Source organism: Musa acuminata, chromosome BXJ3-6 (genome assembly GCF_036884655.1).
Source record: "Musa acuminata AAA Group cultivar baxijiao chromosome BXJ3-6, Cavendish_Baxijiao_AAA, whole genome shotgun sequence".
NCBI lineage: Eukaryota > Viridiplantae > Streptophyta > Magnoliopsida > Zingiberales > Musaceae > Musa > Musa acuminata.
In genome coordinates this window covers 5,104,618-5,127,643 of record NC_088354.1, presented here as the reverse complement: position 1 = coordinate 5,127,643, position 23,026 = coordinate 5,104,618, and the positions used below count along the sequence as shown (strand labels likewise).

The 23,026-nt window shown below is 37.8% G+C and overlaps 4 protein-coding genes and 1 long non-coding RNA gene across 6 annotated transcripts; 4 read left to right on the top strand and 1 right to left on the bottom strand.

The window, feature by feature from the left end:
- The first annotated feature begins 252 nt into the window (after nt 1-252).
- Nucleotides 253-6,841, top strand: LOC135639412 (ubiquitin-conjugating enzyme E2 10-like). Its single transcript, XM_065153154.1, has 5 exons — nt 253-387; nt 477-561; nt 3,301-3,428; nt 4,691-4,795; nt 6,376-6,841. The coding sequence occupies exons 2-5, from the start codon at nt 492-494 to the stop codon at nt 6,517-6,519; spliced, it is 447 nt and encodes a 148-aa protein (XP_065009226.1). The 5' UTR covers nt 253-387; nt 477-491; the 3' UTR covers nt 6,520-6,841.
- On the top strand, nt 571-2,612 carry LOC135639413 (uncharacterized). The gene is made up of 2 exons (XR_010496930.1): nt 571-747; nt 935-2,612. It is a non-coding gene; the product is annotated as an uncharacterized LOC135639413 (long non-coding RNA).
- A 1,196-nt stretch (nt 6,842-8,037) lies between the features above and the next one.
- Nucleotides 8,038-8,466, top strand: LOC135640750 (uncharacterized). The gene has a single exon (XM_065155466.1). It carries the CDS (start codon nt 8,038-8,040, stop codon nt 8,464-8,466), a length of 429 nt encoding a protein of 142 aa, XP_065011538.1.
- A 656-nt stretch (nt 8,467-9,122) lies between these two features.
- Nucleotides 9,123-10,701, bottom strand: LOC135639689 (probable WRKY transcription factor 41). Its single transcript, XM_065153554.1, has 3 exons — nt 10,229-10,701; nt 10,020-10,145; nt 9,123-9,936 (listed from the first exon to the last, which is right to left on the bottom strand). The coding sequence occupies exons 1-3, from the start codon at nt 10,522-10,524 to the stop codon at nt 9,336-9,338; spliced, it is 1,023 nt and encodes a 340-aa protein (XP_065009626.1). The 5' UTR covers nt 10,525-10,701; the 3' UTR covers nt 9,123-9,335.
- Nucleotides 10,702-15,492: 4,791 nt separating this feature from the next.
- Nucleotides 15,493-22,949, top strand: LOC103987055 (uncharacterized). Of its 2 annotated transcripts, XM_009405241.2 has the most exons (9): nt 15,493-15,634; nt 16,694-16,832; nt 17,220-17,384; nt 17,518-17,623; nt 18,516-18,698; nt 19,446-19,608; nt 20,664-20,962; nt 22,360-22,449; nt 22,653-22,949. In XM_009405241.2, exons 2-9 carry the CDS (start codon nt 16,818-16,820, stop codon nt 22,709-22,711), a joined length of 1,080 nt encoding a protein of 359 aa, XP_009403516.2. In that variant the 5' UTR covers nt 15,493-15,634; nt 16,694-16,817; the 3' UTR covers nt 22,712-22,949. The 2 variants fall into 2 exon arrangements, with proteins under 2 accessions (XP_009403516.2, XP_065009375.1); XM_065153303.1 differs by lacking the exon at nt 15,493-15,634 and having other exon boundaries at nt 16,699-16,832; nt 17,203-17,384.
- Nucleotides 22,950-23,026: the final 77 nt, after the last annotated feature.

Here is a 23,026-nt window from a genome sequence, read left to right as displayed (position 1 = left end):
CTTGAATGGTGGCCTCCACTATAGTCTCAGCATCGAACAACAGCCACTCAAATAAACACAAAGAATGAAAAGCAATAAAATAGGAACATAAAGTACTTATTTTTATTAATATATAATCCTAAAAAATGGCACGCTTTCCACCTACCATTTTCATATAATAATAATAATAATAATAGTAGCAGTAGACTGTGCCATCATCATCACCATTATTATTACTATTATTATTATTATTATTGTTATTGTTGTTGTTGTTATTATTATTATTATTATAAGGGTGTCGGGGAATAAGTCTCGGCTCCGCCTAACAAACGCCTTTCTCCTTGCTCTCTTCCTCTTCCGCTCGACTCGTATTTGGGAGAAGAGGAGAGGCTTCGAAGATTCGAATAGGTACGTGTTTGGTTCGATCCTGGTGTGTTTTTTTCGAATTATTGTCGTTCTCTTCGCGATCCGATCGATTCTGGGGTTGGTTGGAACAGTCGGGCGTTCTTGCCATGGCCTCCAAGCGGATTTTGAAGGAGCTCAAGGATCTTCAGAAGGACCCCCCTACTTCTTGCAGTGCAGGTACCGCCGATCTAAATAAAGCTAGATTAGATTTGTGATTTCGTCAAATTTGGTTCTTTTGCTTTCTTTTTCTTCTGATTACGACGAGCTGCTTGGGTTTTAAGGTCCGCATGCTTGGGGCATAGAAGGGTTCCCCCTTGAGATCGTTGTGGAATGGTTAAGATCTGAGATTTTCGCGGTAAAGATGTATGCTTTTGTTCTTCTCTTAAGTTTCTTGTACGACGGGAGCTGCGACCCCAGTCGTCTGGAAGAGTTCTTTCTTTTTCCTCCCTTTTCCCTCTTTAAAGCTAGTTTTAGTGCCGCAACTTGGAACCTCCTCATGGTATTTTATTATAGGGGCTCATATTGAATTTAGAGGTTGAATTCTGTTTAGGTTCTTGGATGATGCTACTGGTGTGCACATATTAGCTGATGGCCACGAGAACTGATTATTTGATTCTTTGAGGGTGTTCGGGTGTTCATTCACGAGTGATGTTATTGCAGATGCTACATTTAGGATAGAGATAAGTAGAGCCTATTCATGCTCCATTCTTTTTTTGAAGTAGCTGTACATAAACTTATCCTAGACATCAAGTATTCTGAAATAAATGTGTCATACTCCTTAACGTCATCTGTTCTTGATATCATGCTCATCCTAAACGTCTCTCTTGTGCTAGGTCTTATTGGCTGCTGGGTTCAATTGCTGATGGTTTAGATCGTCTAATGCATTTATATCCAATATGCAGTAAGAAAGTGTTTAACAGTTGGAATCTAGACACATATTGAAATTTCGTACCGCACCCGAGTTTCGAGATTCGCTTGGCACGGTACGATACTGTATATCGAGCGGTATATTTGGGTATATCTTTCGGTGTATATATATATATATATATATATATATATATATATATATATATAGTAAAAAAAAATCTTTTTCAGCGACGTTGCCTCTCTTCTCTCGGGCAGGGTGACGTCGCCTCTATATATATGGGTATATATATATAAGTACAAAAAAAATCTTATATATATATATATATATATATCAAGGTTGGCAATTTCGTACCGTATTGGAGTTTCGACGTTCGCTCAGGACGGTACAATATTGTATACCGAGCGGTCTACCGAACAGTACAATATTATACATTGAGCGGTATACTGAACAGTATAATATTGTATATCGAGCAGTATACCGTTCAGTATATATATATATATATATATATATCGTCCGATAACGGGCGGTCCGTGTATCAGCCTGTTGGCGGATCGGTACGTATCGCCCGATACGGGTGGTATTATTCGAAATTGAAGACCTTGATTGCGACACTACAAATTGTCAATGCTACTTACACAAATTTTTGTGTGCCATTGCAATAATAACAGTGAAGCTCTGACTCAATATATACATATGAATATATATATTTGACTCAGTATATTTTATCATCTCAAGAAAAGAGAGAAAAAAAAGATTGGTTCACGCTTCTTAGGTACTATTCCTTTTGTTCGTAACCTACATTGTGTAGGACAGAAGAATTTCCGGTGCCATTCCTTTCTCATATCTCAGCATTACATTGCCTCTTTATTTTGCTATTCTGTTTGGATCAATCTGCCATTTTTACCAAATAAGGTCTTCAGCAATGTCTTTAAAGCGTCATGAAGGAGCTGAAGGATCTTGTCACAGATCCTTACTGCAGTTGCAGCATATGTATCTAGGCTTCTTTATGTCTTGTACCCATTTCCCAATTATCTTCTCACAGACCTATGAGATTATGGATCCTTTTTTAAATAAACTTTTTGCTTTTGAGGCTTAACTTTTGTGCCAGTCTGTCATTGAATCAAAATGGTGGACAAACATGAGCTCTCTCCTCTGGTGAAAGGACAGAATCAATTGCTGCTGTTAGGTCATTTCCAGATTCACAGTTTTCTGCAGACATAGATCTTTATTGTAACCAGAATTTTCTTGAGATGAACTTTGTATTTCATCTTCCAGTTAAAAGGGGCATTCCAAGCTTGTAACAGCGAGCCTTTGATTGTCACTTGTTTTAGCTGGAAATTTTATTATATTGTTTCTAGTATTTGCACTGTGGATTTTGCAATCATGTTCATGTATAAATGATATGGTACATTCTCTAATGTTTGAATGTTTCATCCATCATTTAAAGGGCGAGTAACATATCTTTTTAGTTGTATAAATATGCTTTTATTTCTTATGTTGGTGCTCTAAACTAAATACACAAAATCTGCCAGCTATTGTTGCTACGCATTTGCTAGAGTGCTGCAAAAAAACAATCCTTGTATCAGGATATTATCAGACATACAAGGTGAATCGTTCAATTACATATTAGGCAAGCCAACTTCAGCAGATGGAAACGAAAAGTCTCTTGTTTCTTAGAAACATGAAAAATATGAAAACACTTAACTGGTGAAGCATTCATAACTCAATTCAATCATATGTTCACTTTTGTCATTGCATTGTGTCTATCATTTAAAGATTGAATATTTGTATGTTCTGTAATAAATGGACTTTGCAATCACATGTTTTGTGTTCATATGCTATATATTGTTCAGGTGACTCCCACACACTTCCAGCATAATGTGTCATGCAAGAAAACACTTACTAGTTTACTTGTATTTTTGAGCTTAAAGCTTGAATTTGTTTCTCCCGTAATCAATTTGTCAGTAACTTTATGATATTTGAAGACTTTCTAGGATCATAAACTTTATATTTACTTTGTAAGTTCGACTGGTTTTGCACCTTAATAGGCCCTGTGGCAGAAGACATGTTTCATTGGCAAGCTACTCTAATGGGTCCCCCTGATAGTCCTTATGCTGGGGGCGTCTTTCTAGTAACCATCCACTTTCCTCCAGACTATCCATTCAAACCACCCAAGGTACCATAAACTCCAGTGAATGTTTAAATTTTTTGTTAGGCTTCCTGTTGGCTTGAACTTCCTTGTGTTACTTCAAGATGTTACTTAGAAACTGTTCTTTTATCTGGATTGCTTAGCTTTCATTTACCTTTATCTTTTAGTAATGCATAATTTAGGAATAAGCTCAGTTCTAGTTATCACTGTGGCTGTAAGTGCAGCATGATGCATCAATAATTGATCTTGACAAATGCAAAAGCTGTTCAGACATATCAAGCATAAACTTGATATGCTACTGCTTACCCTAATAACCTTCCTAAGATTAAGATTATGACAGCTTCAAGAATTAAGTGATGACCAAATTAGTGGCTATGCAGCTCGATTGCTGCATAGGCTTCTGTTTGTGAAGGAGTTTGCTGCATGTTCGAATCTATCTTGATAAAATTACAAGTTAATTATGATATATTTTGTTCACGGAAGATTAGCATCGAGAAAGATTTTAGTAAGGTTTTGGATGATCTTAGTCTTGGTCCTTTCTTGGTGATTAGAGAAATGTCTTAGTGATCGTAATCGAACTTTTACTAAATAGCTTCCTCGTAGATACCTATTTGGAAAGATGTGTTTTTCATTACTATGTCAAAATAAAAGGTGGTTATTCACAATGAAATTTGGATTGCAAACCTAAAATTTCTGGAAAAAAGAAAAGGAGCGAAAAACACAATTTAGTGTTGAAAAGAAATGTTGATGAGGAGTCTTTGTCTTCTTAAAATTTCCTTAAAAAAGATTATTTATGAGAAAAGTATCATATTCACTCTCACAGTCTCACTACAGGGCAAGATTCTAGAGATACAAAATTAAGAAAAGTCTCGACTTCTTTGAAACAAAACCTTCATAGAGCAGGAACTCAAAGCTAGATGTTTGGTTTCTTTTTGTCCCTTTGGTGACATTGAACTAATTGTTTGACTTTTACATTCTTGTAATTCAGGTCTTCGGCAGGTTTTTATTTATTCTGTAAATTGATATTGCTATCTTGAAATCTCTGCCATTGCTGCATGTGGGTTCTTGATTAAAGATGTCATTGAAGTAATTTTCCTGGTTGTATACAGAACAGCTGTGTCATTAACTGATTTTACTTGATAGTTTACAGATGAAGTGAAGTAATTTGGGCCCACCACAGAGATAATTTGGGTCCTGGCTGCTGTAAAAAATAGGATTAATATGGTCTAACTGACACTGTCACATGATGTGAAGTGTTTGCTAAGTTAATAGATGATTGATTCTTGCAGGTAGCATTCAGGACAAAAGTCTACCATCCAAATATCAACAGCAATGGAAGCATTTGCCTTGACATCTTAAAAGAGCAATGGAGCCCTGCATTAACCATTTCCAAGGTTACTGATTTATATTCTACAATGGTCGAGTGAAATTTTAAGCAGTTTTTTCCTGGGTTTCTTGAACCATAAACATTCACTAGTTACACATCTAAGATCTAACTATTCATTGCCATCATTCCCTCATAGAAGAACCAAGCTATAGACTTAATATTTTTCCTGGAATTTTGACCCGTTAAATTTTCATAGGATGTCATGGTAAATGTATTTGCTTACATTTGAACTATCAACTGCCATTTATGCTTCACAACTATTTATTAAAGTTCATCCGTTTTAGTTTAATGGATTGGTTTATGACACCACACAGCTAATTTTTTGTTCCTTTATCAATGATGGTCTCTTATAATCAGTAACTTGATTGTCAGCTGATGCAGTTTTTATGGTAGATAATTAAGCTAATTTTCATAAGTTGGCAGTTTGTGGATGGTGTAGCAGGTAAAGAATAGTTTTGATTTTCTTCATGGAGACATTCCAGTTTAGTAGGTTTTATAGATGAAATGAGCTATGCTTATATAAAGTAATGCACATGATAAATGATCAAAGCATCAATCACAATATTAATTCATCAAAGTCTTTCACAAATGTATATTCTACAGATGTAGTGTTACTAGTCTCAACTGATTTGTCAAAATCTATCCCTTTTTGTAGGATGTGTTTGCAGTTCTAATTAATAACCTAATAAAATTGATTGAGCAGACTACTATCTTTACCACATTGGATGCATTGTTCTGAAGGATCTATTTTACGTCTTTTCCAGAAAAAAAAAAGAACATTTGAAAACTCCTGGTACCAATAAGTTAGTCCAACATAAATCATTGAAGGTTTAATGACAATGGTATATCAGTTAACAGAAGGCTAAGATCTGATATTCCTCATCCATTATTGAAAGCCAAATCTCATAGGTATGTCTTTGAGTCCTACAGGCAGACTACGTCAGTTGGTATAAAAAATGAAGAGTACTCTATATTTTTGTGACCAAACGATGGGAGTTCTTCAATTCATATGATCTTAAATAGAAGGACTTGGGAGGGTACAAATCTTTTTTCGTCTGATTGAATCCTCATTTTGGACGTCCAAGCACATGGACTGGAGTGGTCTGTTCCACCTCTAATCTGTTTGATCTTGTCTGAGGCTGGTGCAAGGTATTTGTTGTGGTTACTATATCTAGTATTAAATATCCAATAAAAGGGGAGGTAGGCCAATTGGCAAGGCTTAACCTCTGCTTGGTTGCTAAATAAGTGAGTTGTTTTCGGGTTTTGTAATAACCAGTTTATACGTTTGTGACTACTTTTGTATCTGATGAGAATTCTTTTGGATAGATATGTTGGTTCACTTGTGGAGCAACAATTTAAGATAAGTTACATCGCTCCATTAATGCTTTTAATAAGGGCAGCCCATTGCATGAGACTTCCACCCTTGTGGGATAGCGACAGTGTTTAGATGCCTGCAGGTTACTTCCTCATGCAGAAAGACTGTTTTTCCCTATTCAGACCTATGAAACTACAATATACCACCGTCAGCGACATAATGTTAAAGATAAGTACTGAAGCCCTTGATGTTTGCTTTTGGCTATTTTTCAGGTATTGCTTTCAATCTGTTCACTTCTGACGGACCCAAACCCTGATGATCCATTGGTTCCAGAGATTGCACACATTTACAAGACTGATAGTAACAAGTATGAGACCACTGCACGGAGCTGGACCCAGAAGTATGCCATGGGTTAGATGTGGTGGCTGGAGGTGGAGGTTGTTTCCTCTCTCCCTGTGCTCTATATCAGGTGGTGCTTTAACTGATATATATATATATATATATATATATATATATATATATATATCTGACATGGTTTATGTCTGTTATCACTCTTTTGTTATATTTATGAAGCAGATCATGCATTCGAGGCTCGAATATTTGCATGTGAAATTACAGTTTGGGCCTATGCACCTCAATTTCTTCTGGCCTAGACTCTTGTGTTATCCCTGTTAAATGGTCACTTTCTACTAATGTAAAAATGGCTGCTCTCCTATAAAATCTTGTCAGCCTTAGTTATGGTTGGTTTTGCGTTGCTTTCTTTACTGTTCTTTAGCCTTTTCAGTCTCAATATGACCATGCCAATTCTTGTAACACATCATGTGTTGATACTGATTGCTTTAGTTTGTCTCAAAGATGTGTTTAGGTTCCAAAAGATATTAAGCAATCCGAAAGCAAGTGATCATGCCTGGAACTAACCAGAAACATGTATATGTCAAATTTCTTTTGTTTTGCATTGTTTTTTTTTTCACTCGTTTAATTCCCCCTTTTTTTTATGCTCTGGTATTTATTTTCTTGCAGTGCACTTTGCACAAAAGCTATGCAGGATTGTCTTTTTCAGGTTTTTGAATGGGAAATTGGTTTGAGAACAAAAAAAAAAAGAAATTTTGTAAGGAATGAAGATTAAGTTTTGGGTTACAATAGTATCTCAAATTAGGAGTTTGATTAGTATTAGTAGTCACTGGGAAATTAAATTAAAGCTTAATTTTTATACATGGCTGATAAACTTTATAACAGATGAGAAGTGAAGAACAACTTAAACAGAGAATTAGATGGTAATGCTACAAAGAAGGTTCAATATCTCTTATATTTCTGGTCCTCTTTATCTACCATTGGTTGCAACTCTTCAATGTAAAGTATTACCATAGTTTAGGCTAATACTGTAACACCATAGTTTACTCTCACAAAAGAAGGCTATATTAATATATGAGAGACGAGTAATTATCTCATCATATCGGATTATGATTATTGGTTTTGTAGTTGATATATGATAAAAATAAATAAATAAAATCATTCGTGAATAGAATCAAAGAGTATGATGATGATCATAGGTGAGAGATCACATCATAGTTGACCCATATGTACCATAATAAGATTTCATTGTTGACTATGTTAGGCATATCAAATATAAAAAGATGGTAATATCTCCATTTAATCCCACTCCATTCGAGCTCAATTGGCATCATCATCGTTATGTAGCTTTGAGAGAGTACAACTCATTATAACTGTGTCTGCGTGGACCTCATCTCATTCAAGACCACGACCACCACCCCAAAGGGCCCAGTAATTTAATGGTAGGAGTGGAGCCGTCGTGACTCTTCCTTTACGTCGGAGACGCGTTAGGGCCGCGTTCGTCCACTTGTAAAGCATCTCTCCCATCTCTCCTCTCATAAGACCCTCTCTCTCTCTCCCCCTCCTCGACCTCATCCTGTCTGATGGGTACGGATAGAAGCCTCGCATGGGACTGCAGCAGCTCCCTTTACGACTCCTTCGAGCTCAAGTCCTTCATACGGCAACTCGACTCGGCCATCGCCGCCCGTTGCATGTCCATGCCGCACCTCTCCGAGACGCCTCCACCGGCACTGGCGCCCCCCAGAAAGAAGCGATCCAGGTTCTCCAGATCGGTGCAGAAGCTCCTCCGCTCCGTGCTCCGCATGAAGTCCATGTTCGGGGTGCAACTGCAGTCGCACGGGCACCAGGAGCAGGCGCTGCACGCCGCATACTTGCGGTCTGGCCCACTCGAGTCCATCCCGGAGGTCTGTGAGAAGGAGACGGCCTCGCCGGAGACCGATAGAGCGGTGAGGAAGACCGTGTCGGAGCGGTTCACTGCCTCGACTGTGAAGCCACTGGCACCCATCTCATGACGAAGATTTCGTTCCTTGGGCCTGCTTCTGGTTTCTACTAATGATCCCGAGCAGCTACTGGGGTTCCAGTGAGAGGGAAGAAGCCGGGGGTAGTTTGGACATGGGGAATTTGACTTGTGGGCGATAGATAGAGGTCACGTTATGTGTGCAGTGTTCTCGTGGGTTGTCTTCTTCTTGAGGTAGATGAAACAAAGGTGATGTCTATTAAATGTACACAGTAAAGATTAAAGAAAAAGGTGATTGGAAGATGATGTGATGGCTAATTTTATTTTGTTGTGGTCATAATACTTTTGTCATCAGTGCAGTCTCTTCTTCTTTGGAGCAGTAGAATGAAATGTTTATGATGATGTTGATCTTTCCTAAATTACATATTGATGGGACCTATTGCACTAATCTTGTTCTGTGTACATGAATCCTTCTCTATCTACATTGATCCTTAATAGATTCCACATGGATGGGACCTGTTGCACTAAATCATCATCCTTTTCTTCTATGTTAGATTTCTCATGCACCTTTGTTTCTTTCCTAATTACATGGCTCCAGTTTTTGCATCTACTGCAATGGAGCTCATACATGTTCTTGATTCGTTTGACTCGACGACAAGCATACATACTGATGACATTCCAAGGAAATAGATTTAGCTTGAGATGCTGGAGTTCCAATCACAAGCATCACACTACGAATATGTTCTACTACAGAGTACATCATCTCTCATCTACACACTGCTAATTGAAACACCAAATTCAAGTTAAAATCTATAGCAAAAAGGCAGCAGCAGATGCCATTGCAAATTCTACTTATGTTATAAGGGAAGAATTCCTCAAAATGATTGAGAAGGGGCTTCACGTACTGCTCTGCTTCTCTGTCGGTCACAGGTTATGGAGGAAGCTCGAAGCATCGAAATGGAAAGCTGGGTCGAACCCCACTGAGTCGAGCATGAAGGCGATGTCCATGGCGGAGGAGGTGGCTGCTGAGGTCGTGGCAGAGATGAAGTCACTGAGGTCGGACTCTGTTATATGCAGAGGTGGAGCGTCTCCGAAGCTGCTCACCCGGCATGGTGATGGCGAGAAGTGCTTTGATTCCGAGGTTGCAGGCGAGGGGAACGCAGCCGAGAAGCTGCCCATGAACTTGTTCTCTGGGGTTGGGGGCGTACACAAAGTGCTCATCGGGGTCGAAGAGAAGGAGAAGGGAGAATTCTGGTCTGGGTCTTCGAAGCTCGAGCCTTCTGTCTTCACCTTCAGGCTGGTTTGGAAGCTCAAAAGCAGCTGCTGATCTTGACGAGGACGCTGCTGGCTTTGGTGGATGTCTGGTCGGTGCAGGGCCGAGGTCGCGACGGTTCGCGGCTTCTGGGGGCAAGTGTGCTCTCCTCGGTACGTGATGTCGAAGACGGAGGGGTCGTCGTCGGATCTCTGCACTTGCTTCATGGCGAAACATCCGACGGTGTTGCGGTGAGTGCATCTGAAGTAGCTTCTGCAAATAGTGGCCTACTGTGAGCACCGAGGGAAGAAAGAGTCGAAGAAGAAGAAGAAGAAGAAGAAGCTTTGAATGGTAACCTTGGGTACTTGGCTCCAAGGATCTCCTTCTGCCCGTACTTTCTCCAGCTATGGCCGTCGTCGAGCCCATCCACCCCTTCGCTCGACGAGATTCGAATCTGGCTGGTCCATTTCGGCAGAGTCTTCCTGCACATCCATGATCCAGTAAGAAACCTCCTCTGCTTTGAAGTAGAAGAAGCTCCCCGCCCCGAATCGATCTCTCCACCTACCTCTTCTTGCACATCTCCCTGCGCTCCTGTTCCTTCAGGGCCTTGTCGGAGTTGTCGCTCCCGCCGCTGTTGGAACGCGGCGAGTCCAACGCTGCGGCGCTGGCGCCGGGCCCCTGCCGGAACCGCTCGTGGTCGATGGATTTGGCCATGGAAATAGCCCGCTTGAAGTGAGACTGCGCCTGCAGCACGAGCTGCTTCTTGTGCTCCACAGGCGAATGCACATCGAGGCACGCTTCGAGCTGCCTCAATTGCTCCTCCCCGTGCATTAGCACCTCGACGAGCGAGCTGAGGTCCATCGCCCACGTCCTAAACCAGCTCAGCTATAGAACAAGAAGCCAATGCTGTGTCTGATGCTTCCACGAGAGCAACAGCCACATGGATTCACCGGTAGTGCCGCTCTCCGTCTCGCTCCATTCCAAGGAAGGAGAAGAAGGATGACGCAGATAAAGAAAGGATGTGAGTGGGATCTAAACCTGACGAGGGGGGAAGGATTATAACGAGAAGGGTAGGGTTTGTGCCGATGACGGGAGATGGAACTTTGACTAAGACCAGGAAGTGCTTTTTTCTTTTGTTCTTCTTCGTTCCTTTCATTTGCTGGTCAACCAGAGACCGGTCGTTGGTCAAAGGAGAATAGGGATTATGAGAGAAGGCTTTGTGCTGACCGATTCAACGCTCACATCTTAGAGAGAGAGAGTCGAGTCAAACGGGGAAGAAGGGAAGAAATGGCTAAGAATCTTCAATCTATCTTCGTTACCGCGTTCGGGATAGAGTTGGAAGAGAGAGAGAGAGAGAGTGTGAAGTGGTAGCAAAGTGACGTCAAGTGCAGCATTTTAGCTTACGTTGCGGTGACGAAAGGAGCAAACCCTTCGCTTCACACGCGAAACACAACTCAGCTTTTCGTATTATATATTCATAAAAACATATATATATATATATATATATATATATATATATATATATATATATTCCTGCAATCACAGGAAAAATCAACCCACACAAATTGTCTTTTGCGTCCATAATTTGTTGTTATTTGATATAATCATTTGAGCCATTATATAGATATTCAAAAAAAAAATCTTAGAGATTAATAATTATGAAATAAATCAAAGAATTATTTCATAATCCTCAGATTTTCTATTAATTTTTGTATTTTTATTTAATAAAATAGAATTATCTCGATTAAAATCTGAACATGTATAAGGTATTTATAAAAGAAATGAATCTTAGATCATAAAATTTTCTACTTCAATTTATGATTCCAAACTCTCAAGTAATTCGAATCGACTATACTGACCGATCCCAATATTATTATTTTTATTTTTTAAAATAAAAATAAAAATTATATTCTCATGTGCATCCATCAATCATATTCTCATGATCCCATAAAACATCTTTTTCAACTGTAAGGTGGATTAATAGAAAATGATGGAATCATAATTTTGTTGTCTATATGGATACAGCAGAAGAAAGCCACTATTTTTTCCTTTGAGAAACACTGGAAACATTGGACCAGTGATGATTGTTCTCAGGAAACTCCACAGAATTGAGGATTTCCTTCACAAACCTCCAAATGCATGGAGTCATTTTAGGAGAAATTTTGTCTCTGTGATAGTTTCCACTAGGAATTATTGGGTTGGAAGAATATCAACACTTGTACCCTTCTGCTTTCAACAAAAGCTGCTTCTGCCATGTTCATCACATTTTCCATGATCAGCTGTAGACCTTTTCCCAAAATTCTTGGTAGGAATTTATGCAACACATATCAGTAGGCTATGTAGGCTTGGAATCTGCATCAAAGAAGCAGGTAGCATTCAACACAGTTCTTCAGAATTGTGATGAATTTTTGGACCTAAATCATGGTTTGACTCCAATATCATGGTCATTCAAATAAGCTCCTTCTCTGTCATGTGCAGAGAAAATTATATCTTAAGCTCCTCTAGTAGTCTTCACTGAATCATAAGCTTCTCTCTTCCACAGACACTGTATAGTACTTCTTTAAAGAAAACAGATAAGCATCTGCACCACATATCTTGCATGACCAGTCAACAACTTAAATATTGATTTGACTTTTTGATGGTGATTCATTTTAATGTTTCTGACAGACCAATTTAAGCAACTATAGCACAATAATCCAACTTGAGCAATTTTCAAAACATAGAACAGTTGTCCATCAAATTCTACTGCAGAGGCAGTCACTAGAAGTACACAGATACACAACTCATGTTTCTTATCATATCTGATACTGAACATTCACTAAGCAGAGACTGTCTGATTCCTTTTACACAGTGGTATACCTAAGTATAATGAAGTGGGAGTTTGGTGCCATGAAGTCTTTGTTCCAAGTTTCAACCTTCAACACTACAAAAGGAGGTTGCAGTCAATAACTCTCTTCATTGAACATGAGGTGAGGAGGAAGAAGAAGCAACAGGGATCAAAGTTGACTTCAAACCTTGTACTGCAGACAGTAAGGGAGATGCAGTTTCCATGACCAGTTCAAAGCTCTTAAAGTGCTGGAAATGGTTGGTAAGACTGCAAGGCCGACTGCATGATGTGTGAGGAGATCTAGAATATGTGCAGGAATCACATGCACATATTAAATGATGACATTATCTATCATAGAGAGACATAATTTAAGCTGGATTGAGATGAGCATGCAAAAAAAAAAAGGCCTTCAATATATATATATATATATATATATATTACAGAGAGAGAGAGAGAGAGAGAGAGAGAGAGAGAGAGAGAGAGAGAGAGAGAGAGAGAGAGAGAGAGAGAGAAATAATTCCAGCTATATGGGTTTAATTGATTATAGCTTATATTCTTTTAGCTCTGTAAATTCTTCTTGTGGATATTAGGCTTCCTAATTCAAGCTGAATAGGAGTTTAGTTTAGTATCTAATATACATATATGTAGAATCAAGAAATAGGTTATGAAATTAACCTTATTCATTGAGGAGATGAGTATTTATACAGATTTTGAGGGAGAAAATTTTTCTTAATCAATCACTAAAATAACGTAATCAAATTAGCTCTTCAAATTTGTGATTGATCTTTTTGAATATAAAAAAATAAAGATATTACATGTGTATCTCTACCATCATATTCTATCATGTTCTATCATTATATATACTTTGTTGGATATCAATCAATTAGTTCAGTTTACTTGATAATAAGTTCTTCGAATCAAATCTTGTCTTCACTTTTTACTTTTTGCATCATATAAATAATTTGTCAGATACAAATTTAGCATCTATATCTAAAGAACTAAAATAAATATAATAAATTCATATTTAAGATCAAATTAAGATTAGATTCAAGTTTAGATTTTGACTATAAAAAATAAATTTCTTAATGAGTCAAGCTAAGCTGTGTGAGTCTTTATCTTTGTATATGGGTCTTTTGAACTAATCATTATTATAATTTTATCGGTGTTTGTCATAAAAATTAAAAAAGAAGTAAAAACAATAATATCAATAATAATGATAATAACAATAACAAGCCATAGTAATATTATTATATGGATCCTCAACTTTGGCTATTGAAAAAGATTTGATACATTGTTTATTACTACTCAAAGCTTACTCTTCTCGCAATTTAATCATAGGAATGGCAATGTACCACTTGAACATATCAATTCACCTACCATGGATACATACATACATACATACATACAACCTTGTGGCCATGGCTGTTCTCCATGAAACCAACCACACTGTGAAGGCCATGTGTTTGTGGACATGCTCTGTCCCCCTCTCAACCCTCTCCTGTCTCCAACAATTGCTTGGCCACCTCACCCCACTGCTCCCCTTTCCATTGCCAAAAGAGTTGACACCTCTGAGTTCATTCCACAAACATCAACTTCAGACTGCTACGCTGCATTCACATCTGTCTCCTCTCACAGTTCATGCAAGTGTTAAAAGCTCACCCCTTGGAAAGTTCCCTGCGACTGCACACTTCATCCTGGACGGACTGTAGCCCCTATCTCTTGTGGTGTTCGCTGCGAGACCTCTCCCTGTGCATCATGTGGAGAGCTCCATCATTGCCTCTGCACAGCAACAACAACAACAACAACTGATGGAGACCTTTCGAGGTGGTGATTGATGGGCTTGTCGATGCTGCAGTGTAATGTGTATTGTACAACGTGGGCACGGATTCCATCTATGAGACCGCTCTTTGCACCACCACAAGCCTTTCTTCGTTCTAAAGTCCCCAGTTTCCGATCAAGCAGAGATATCCTACGGAGCATACACGAAGTCAGTCGATTATGTTAGCATCTCCGATTCTGTGCCTGGATTTGGACTAAATCCACCGGACTTTAAGGTGGTGAAATCGATTAGTCTCGATGCAGATTGCTGGCCTAATTCTTTTGGCCTGTCTCGAATGGGATCTTTTCTTCTGTGAGCTTCTTCTTCTTTTGGTCAACGTCGTTCTCACACCTAAGTTTGTCTTGGAACAGAACTTAACGTCAAAGCTTCATATCAATCACGCTGCGCTCACAAGGAGACATCGAATCCTGGAAAGATATTTTTGGGAGAACCAGGATCTACCGCGGATCTTGTGTCGACCACGAGAGACGACATGCTTAGTCCACGTCAATTTGGAGAAGTAACTTTCATGTGGGAGGTGAAGTTTTCCTCCCACCGTTGGACGTGACAGCTGACACACAACAAATCCGTGTTTGGATTCTGACGACCAACAAAGGTTGTCTTCTCAACGAGAAAGAAGGTCTATATCTGATCAATATAAACAGAAACAAAACTAGAATTTGGAACTTAAACTTGTAAGGATCGATCATTCAATCGGATAAGAATAGTGATCAGGATTGTGAGAGACGGATTGCGTTCCTCCTCCCCCATCCTTGCTGGATAGAGGGAGCATTAATTAGTCCTTCTCAGGCCAACGTAAGGTTTGACTAATTAACGATAAGAAGGAAGACGAAGTAGTAGGAGCCCCAAATCCAATAAATGGACTTCCGATCGCATGAACAAAAGCGGCGACTTCTCACGCTGAGACCGCCGTTATCATCAATGCCCCCATCTCACCAAATCCCCGTGACCTCTGATCGGTCGTCGTCTTGGCCATCTTTCACTTACGCCCTTGTTGAGACTATAATTTTGTTCGACCCCCTTTATATGGGTTTGAAACAACGGCTTGTTATCGACGTTTGGGATACGTTGTGGAAAACTAATATTAGTAAGGGTTAATATGTAAAAATCATTAGACGATGGCTATATATTTACGGGAAGAAAGAGCGGCGTCGACGGTTTTGGTGTAGATTCCTTTTCACCTCTCCCTTTCTGCTGCCGCTGCTTCTTCTCTTTCGGTCTCTTCTATCCTCTTCTTCTCTCCCTTTCTGCTGCTGCTGCTTCTCCTTCGGTCTCTTCTATCGGTCGTCTGTCCTCGAACCATGGTAAGCTTGGATTCGTGGGAATCATTTGAAATCTGCGTTTGAATTTGGTGGAGTTCTTGCAAATCTTGGGTCTTTATGCCGTGCTTTTTGGGTGAAGAAACGAATTGCAGTACCGTTCTTATGCTGGCCCGTGGTCTGATCATATTTTGTTCTGCGTTTAATTGATCAATAATAATGTTGTTTTCGGTAGATGAGATATTCATGAAGTGTTCCCCCTTCCAAAGCTTAGATTTTTCACCCTGGAGTTTCCTTCCCCCCCTCTTTTTATTCTTTGCTGCTCAGCTTTAATGGTTTTGGTCTGGCAAGATTTCATCGGTGAGGTGGAATAAGCAGGTCATTGTTTCTTGTGGAGTATAAGCTTTTACTCATGCCTGAGATTTACTTCCCTTTCAGTCTTCCATCCTAAAAAAAAATCCAGTATATTTTGCTTGAAATTTTGATTGGAACCTCCTCGTTTCAAGCTTGGGTTTGATGTTGAGAAGTTGCTTTCTCTAATGCCTGGTAAATTTTCACTACTGCGCCCATCGATAGTACGGTAATCATTTTCATCAAGCTCATTCTTGGGTCACTGGTCATCAATTACAACCTGTTTAGTATGATTCCTTATCAAGGAAATTGTAATCTTTCATCTAAGTGTCACCAAGCTCATACATTTGTAGCTTTCAAGAGAAAGACTGCTCGTGAGAAGACCTCAGTTGGTCACTTGAAAACACTGTCAAATTTGATAAAAAAATTAATTTTAGCACTGGATTTACTCAAGAAGTGGGAATATGTTCTGGTAAGGGGTGAAATTAATTTAATTGAGATACCAATTCTCGGCACCGTGTATTGCTATTCTGGTGATTTGGTCTTGCTTTATGGTTATGGCCTTCGTTAGTCCCCTTGTTATTATTCTCTAACTAAAGATGGTTATCTGCTGTCCCATTCCACTGCAATGATTTCGACATCTAAACAATTTGTGTGCTTACATGATGTGTATGATTTATTTTGGTCCAAACATACTGTTTGCCTTTTGGCTTGTGAAAATACCATAGCTGTACTGACATAATGCACTTTCAGGAGAAATGCATTACCTATTTGGAACATGTCAAGTTATGGAGAATTTACTAGAGTGGCATACATATTTATCATGTCTGTACCAGTGAATCAGATGGACTGAGTAGAACGAATGCAATGAACTGAGATGGCAACCTCACAGGTGAGAATCTTGTCACTTGTGATACACGCAGCATGACACAACCTTGATTATTTATCATGTGTAACTTTCTTATTTATCCATATACACTCTGTAGCCATGCTTCTCAATGGTTGAGTCTATTATTATCCTTGTATACCGTGTGGTCATGTTTCTCGCCTTTATATCTAGCTGCTCCACCAACTGAGAAGTGGCTACTGTGATTAAACATGTATACTTTTTTGTTAAACTGTTCCTAATTACAGTTGTTAAAATTCATGTAAACCATGAGAAATATCTCTTTGTTGTGCATCTGGGCTGAATTATCGAAGTATAGACAAACATATCACTTGTTCTTTCTCTAGTCACTAAACAATTTTTACCTATGTAAAAGGAGTTAAAATTCTGCAGGACCCGCAGATGGTAGCAGAAATGCAACCATCGTCACAGGATTCACATGACATACGAAATAACCATCAAAATACTTTAGTTACCGAGGCCTCAGGACAAGATCCAAGTTCATCAACCTTTGCAGATAGTAAAAGCAAAAAGGTTTCTCATGCTGACATTGAACTTGTAAGACATCTGGCTATTACTTTCGCCAATATATATATATATATATATACAGATAGTTGAAACAGTAAGCCAAAGTCTTTTTCAATATGTTATTTTACCTACTCATTCCTTATAACTATTCATTCACTTGCAGGTCCAAAATCTGATAGAACGCTGTCTGCAACTGTATATGAACAAAGGGGAGGTGGTTAGGACCTTGTCTAACCGAGCTAGGATAGAACCTGGTTTTACTGCACTTGGTGAGTTTTGATTTTGGAAATTTGCTACTTATCGTATGCATTATCATGTTCCAATACTATGTTGCATGGTTTGCCTTATTGGTCCATACCGATGTACTGACTAGCTATTGGTATGGTACGTACCGAGCTGTATCGAGTTATATCAAGCATATCGACATACGGTATATGGGAGGCGTGCCAATGTGCCACTTGTACAGGTCTCCTGTTGGACCGGTATATACTGCCTATATCGAGTGGTACACTGTAGTATGGTGAACCTTGCTATGTTGTTTGTCCTTTCTGTACGTTTCTTTATCTAGTGACAAAATCTGAACAAATACATTTGTGTTTAGAGTGATTACAAAAAAAAACATTCATTGAAAGTTTTTTTCCTTCAATTTTGTTCTTGATGATATATTCAATGGGTTGTATAACTTTAGTTGAATTTGAAAATGGTCAGACTTGTTCTGCAAGCTTATGTTTGCAATTAAATGTGATAGTCATAATTGTAAAACATCAAGCCTCAAATATAAAGGTTGAAATTAGTGAATCTTTTTTTTTTCCTGTCACAAAGCCCTGTTGATAGCAATACTATCATATCTCTATTTTTGTTCCTAATAAAGTTTTCTTAGACCTTCTTATACCTTTCATTGCACTATTATTCATAAATTGTGTCCAATAAGTGCTTCTGTAATACACCTTTGGAAATGTTCATACCAACTTATTCCTCATTTTATCCACAATAAAGGCTGTTCCTAATTTTTGTAGATGTACATATCTCTTGCTCAATTATTTCTAGTGAACCCTTGCATCTCAATGTACGCTTCTGTCAATTAACGCTAATTATATCAGTATGCATCCTAGCTTTCATCGGAAATATATTTGGTCTGACGTACTATTTTAATTTTTGCAGTGTGGCAGAAACTAGAAGAAGAGAACCCTGAATTCTTTAGAGCTTACTACATAAGGCTAAAGCTGAAGAAACAAATTATTTTGTTTAATCAGTTGTTGGAGCACCAATACCATCTGATGAAGTATCCTATCCCTTTTAAAGTTCCACTGGTCCCGATGCAAAATGGAATTCATCCAGTGCATGGTGATTTCTTTCACTACAGACCCTGAAAAGTTATTAGCAATTAAAAAATAAATAAATTAGGTTTTTGAAGCTATGAATTTAGTGGCTTATTATTCATCTTGCTGACAGTATCGGGCATAAAAAAACTTGGAACTTTCAATGCTACTAGCTGTTCAAAATGTTATAGATGCTAACCATAACTCCTGACAATCATAAATTGGTGAAATAAACGGACTAGGGATAATTGACAAACTGGAGCTGTAGAATAAAATCAGAAGCTAAAAATTTTAGGGCAGGACCATCTTCAATTGAAGTAAGAAAGTACAACTACTAGTGAAACCACACTATAATCTTGTATATAAATTAGTGAATAGTGATATATACATATTTGACAACTACTTTGTTTAAAGCTGAATCTTGTTCTATCAGTGAAAATGTAATTACTTCCATATCAGCTCAATGAAAATTTATGTTTCTATTTGTAAAATTCCATGTCCAAATTTTTGTTAAGAAATCAATTGTCTGGTAAAGGCCACTTAACAATCTGACTCGTTTATGATGAATATGTGCTCTTACTATAACAAACTACCTATTTATGGGACAGTTCTGTAATTTCATAGCTTCATGTTTTTGTTGACAAAATTATACAGATATGCTTGTTCTTGAGAAACCATCTTTTCTTTATGCAATAATCCAAAATAAAAATAAGCACAGAGTCTCTTCTCACTCTTATCAATCTTATTCAATGTCAACCTCTCCTCAGTGCAGTTAACAATTTACCTATGGGGTACCCAGTTCTTCAGCCTCAGATTCTAACTACAGGTCAGCTTCATGTTGATCCTATGGCTTGTGGATTGTCCGACTATCATGTAGTCAATGGAATTCCTGCTCCAGGCAGTTCCCATCCCATCCGCATGAATACTGGAAATGAGTAAGCAAGGGCTTTTTTTTAGCTTTATAGGATTTATCAGTACTTTATATAATTCTTATGGTTTTAAAGAAACAGGGAGTAGGCAAGGAAAATTCCAATTTGTCCAGCATTAAGCATTTAAACCTAAAACTTAATTAAGTCTCATGAACAAGAAAAAGAAGAAAAGAAAAGAAAAACTTTAGTTGTCTTTCCTTCCATGGATATAGCATGAGATTTGAAGTTAATTTGTTCATGTATATGGTACTTATAAGAGAAAAATAGAAGTGATGAGTTTTAGCACCTTTAAGAAAGATTCAGACTGATCTAGCTTGTTGAATTATTTTTGCTTACAGGATGTTTTCATCTTAGCTAGTGAAAGATTGCTAATGAACTCGTCCATACTATGACTACTTCCAAAGCAAACATCAAATTATTCTAATTAAGTTTGACATTGAGGAAGCTTTTGATTCTGTCTCTTGGGATGCAATAAAATCTACCCTTCAACTCATGGACTTCTATGGATGAAATATTGTAATATTTTAATGAAGAGGTAAATTTTAAGGAGACAATTTTTTAATTCTTCTATGATTTCACCAGCGGTGAAGTCATGCTTTTCTTCCATTCATTTATAATAAAATGATGGTATGTCTGCCCTCACTCTTTTATATAAAAAAGAAGAAAATTTGATTAAACAATAAATACTTTTTCACTCCTAGTGTGTGTTATTTATAATAGAAATTGATGCCAAGAAATGCATCTATCCATGTTGCTGACCACTGACTTAAACATAAACCTATTACATTGGTATTTGATCTGAAACTTGGCTTAATCATAAGTAGCATCACCGGTTTAATATATAATTCTAGAAAATGTCTACAGACTTTATGGCCATCCTTTCTTAGCATCAAGGACTTGTTATCATCTCTGTTACTGATATCCAACACATGATCCTTCAACATAAGGCCACTTTCAAATTTGATCATGTCCAAATAAATCACAGCCATATGTGTTCTTTTGTTTTATATTTGCAGTCTTATTTTTAAATCTCTCCACTTCTGAATCATTGTGATGAACAGTGACACATCTGAAGCAGCTCCTTTAGCACCTCAATGCAGTACAATGTCACCCATGTCAGAGATGGCTGTGACTTCTGCATCAGTAGAAAGCAATCAATTTTCATTCACTCCGTCTGAGATAACTATGGGAATGGATGCATCAGCCATCGATACAACCTTCACACCTGATGTTTTCAATACCGGAGGATTGCAACTAGGTGCAGATGGTGTTACGTCCTCAAAAGACTCAATCAGGTCATTAGGACAGCTTTGGAACTTCAGTCTTTCAGATCTAACGGCAGACATGACAATTTTAGGAGGTAACATTTTTGTTCCTTGAGTGTAAAATGCTATAATTTCTGTCCTTACAGGAGAATTCGTATTTTGATAATAATATTTTGAGACTCAAATGCAATATAAAAACACTGCTAAGCATGAGGTATTGCTGACTATTGAGGAGGAACAAAGAGCACATAGGAAAAACCTAATTGATAAAAGTTAAATGGCTAAATTATTTCGTATCTACATATTATTTAGATTAAAGAACTTGAATTTATCATTGATATAGGTTATCGAGTATTTAATCAACGGCAGTTCTGGTCAATGTTCTATGGGTTTTCATATGGGAAAATTGAAATGAAAGATCTTGGTTCAAGAGGTACTTGAAACTGAAACAGAGGATCTGAACTAGAATTTAATTTTTCATTGGGTGCTTGGTTACTAAATGCTAGCATACAGAATTAAATGATTCTACATGTAATTTTCTCTCCACTTTCTCTTCCTCGAAGTCATGTTTTGCACTGGATGAACTTCTAAACACATATTGGTTGTACAAAGTATGATCTCCACCTTTCCCTTCCTCAAATTCATGTTTAGCACTGGATTAACTTCTAAAAGCTTATTGGTTGTACAAAGTATGATCTATTACTATTTTTTTCCTTTTTCTTCAAAATCATTTGGCCACATAAATCAATTAAACCGCTATCAATCCAAAAAAGTTATAACATAGCTTGTGTCCGATGATGTGGCATTTAAATTTGTGCCATTATCATAGGGGTTAACAGCAGATGTATTCATTTAAGATAGTAGATGTTGAAAAAGCATTAGAACTGATTGATGTGGCTTTTAGGTTGGCATCCATTCATATTTTGGATGATCGTTATTGGTAATGCATTTGTGTTCAGAGTCTTCAGACATCCATACCTGCACCTCTATGTTTGTTTTTTCTTTTATGGTAAACTCATCTTATGCTGTTGTAATTTTACATCAACTATTTCAGATTAATTTGAGTTTTCTGGATTGACTGAAACTGCTGCTAACTCGAAAGCACCAAACCTATCTTGATTCATCAAAATTTCATTAAAATATACTTTTTTCTGAGTCCTTTGTTATTTAAACTGTTAATCCAGATTTGGATTGGCTATAACTATTGAAACTTATCCAAAATGGTCAGAATGACTGGAACCACCAAAACTGTGAGATTTTTAAAACTGAAGTATTTTGTAAATTCTGAAATGACAAGAAAAATTGTGTAAGGTACATCCTGAGATATTGATATAATTAAATTATAGAATAAATATTCATCACTAGACTTACAACCAAAAAACCTAAATATACTCTTACTAGACTTTTTTAACTGATTACTGAGGCTCACCCCATACCAACTGCTACCTTTCTTCCTTATATTAACATGTTAGTGTTGTTTGATTCATGGAAGATTTTGGAGCTTTGGGTGGCTACTCTGGCTCTCCATTCCTGCCATCTGACTCAGACATATTGCTCGACTCCCCGGACCAGGATGATTTAGGTAAACAAACAGTCTCATTCTTTTTGAACTTGATCACTTAAATATTTATATCTAACATCACAAAGGATCCGATTTATGAGACAAGAGGAAGCTGCATGTCATTACGATATCTTAGGACTATAAATTAGGATGAAAATATGAATTAAAGTTGCATTCAAGCTCAAGAAAGCACTAACATGCTATGTTTGGCACTAATGTTTCAGTTGAGTACTTTGCTGATTCTATCACTGGGAAATGCTCGCAGTCAAATGAAGATAAATGAATCATAGGCATGAGTAAGGCCTCCTGCAAGTGGACTACCCACACCACAAATAGGCTGTAAGAGTAGCACATTGCTGGTTCTCAAACAGCTGTTAATGGCTAAAAATTAATGTATCTGGATAATTGCTGTATTTTACTGGCCTATGTTTCATATGACCAGGTTGACAGCAGGTTGTTGTTGGTTCTATTGTTAATAGATATTGACATGGAAATGAGTATATATTTGTAAAGCTTGTCTATATATTGTTCAAATTGCATAATTTCTTGTGTAACTTGACATCTTCAAATCTACTGTCTGAATAACTACAACATTATG

Excerpts from the sequence above, each read along its gene's own strand:
- LOC135640750 (XM_065155466.1), top strand. The coding sequence starts at position 8,038 with ATGGGTACGGATAGAAGCCTCGCATGGGACTGCAGCAGCTCCCTTTAC.
- LOC135639412 (XM_065153154.1), top strand. The coding sequence starts at position 492 with ATGGCCTCCAAGCGGATTTTGAAGGAGCTCAAGGATCTTCAGAAGGAC. Across the intron at positions 562-3,300 it reads CCCTACTTCTTGCAGTGCAG|GCCCTGTGGCAGAAGACATG; the intron begins GTACCGCCGATC and ends GCACCTTAATAG. Across the intron at positions 4,796-6,375 it reads CTGCATTAACCATTTCCAAG|GTATTGCTTTCAATCTGTTC; the intron begins GTTACTGATTTA and ends GCTATTTTTCAG.
- LOC103987055 (XM_009405241.2), top strand. Across the intron at positions 18,699-19,445 it reads TGGAATTCATCCAGTGCATG|TTAACAATTTACCTATGGGG; the intron begins GTGATTTCTTTC and ends TCCTCAGTGCAG. Across the intron at positions 20,963-22,359 it reads AGACATGACAATTTTAGGAG|ATTTTGGAGCTTTGGGTGGC; the intron begins GTAACATTTTTG and ends GATTCATGGAAG.
- LOC135639689 (XM_065153554.1), bottom strand. The coding sequence starts at position 10,524 with ATGGACCTCAGCTCGCTCGTCGAGGTGCTAATGCACGGGGAGGAGCAA. Across the intron at positions 10,146-10,228 it reads AGGGAGATGTGCAAGAAGAG|GAAGACTCTGCCGAAATGGA; the intron begins GTAGGTGGAGAG and ends ATGGATGTGCAG. Across the intron at positions 9,937-10,019 it reads CTTGGAGCCAAGTACCCAAG|AAGCTACTTCAGATGCACTC; the intron begins GTTACCATTCAA and ends CACTATTTGCAG.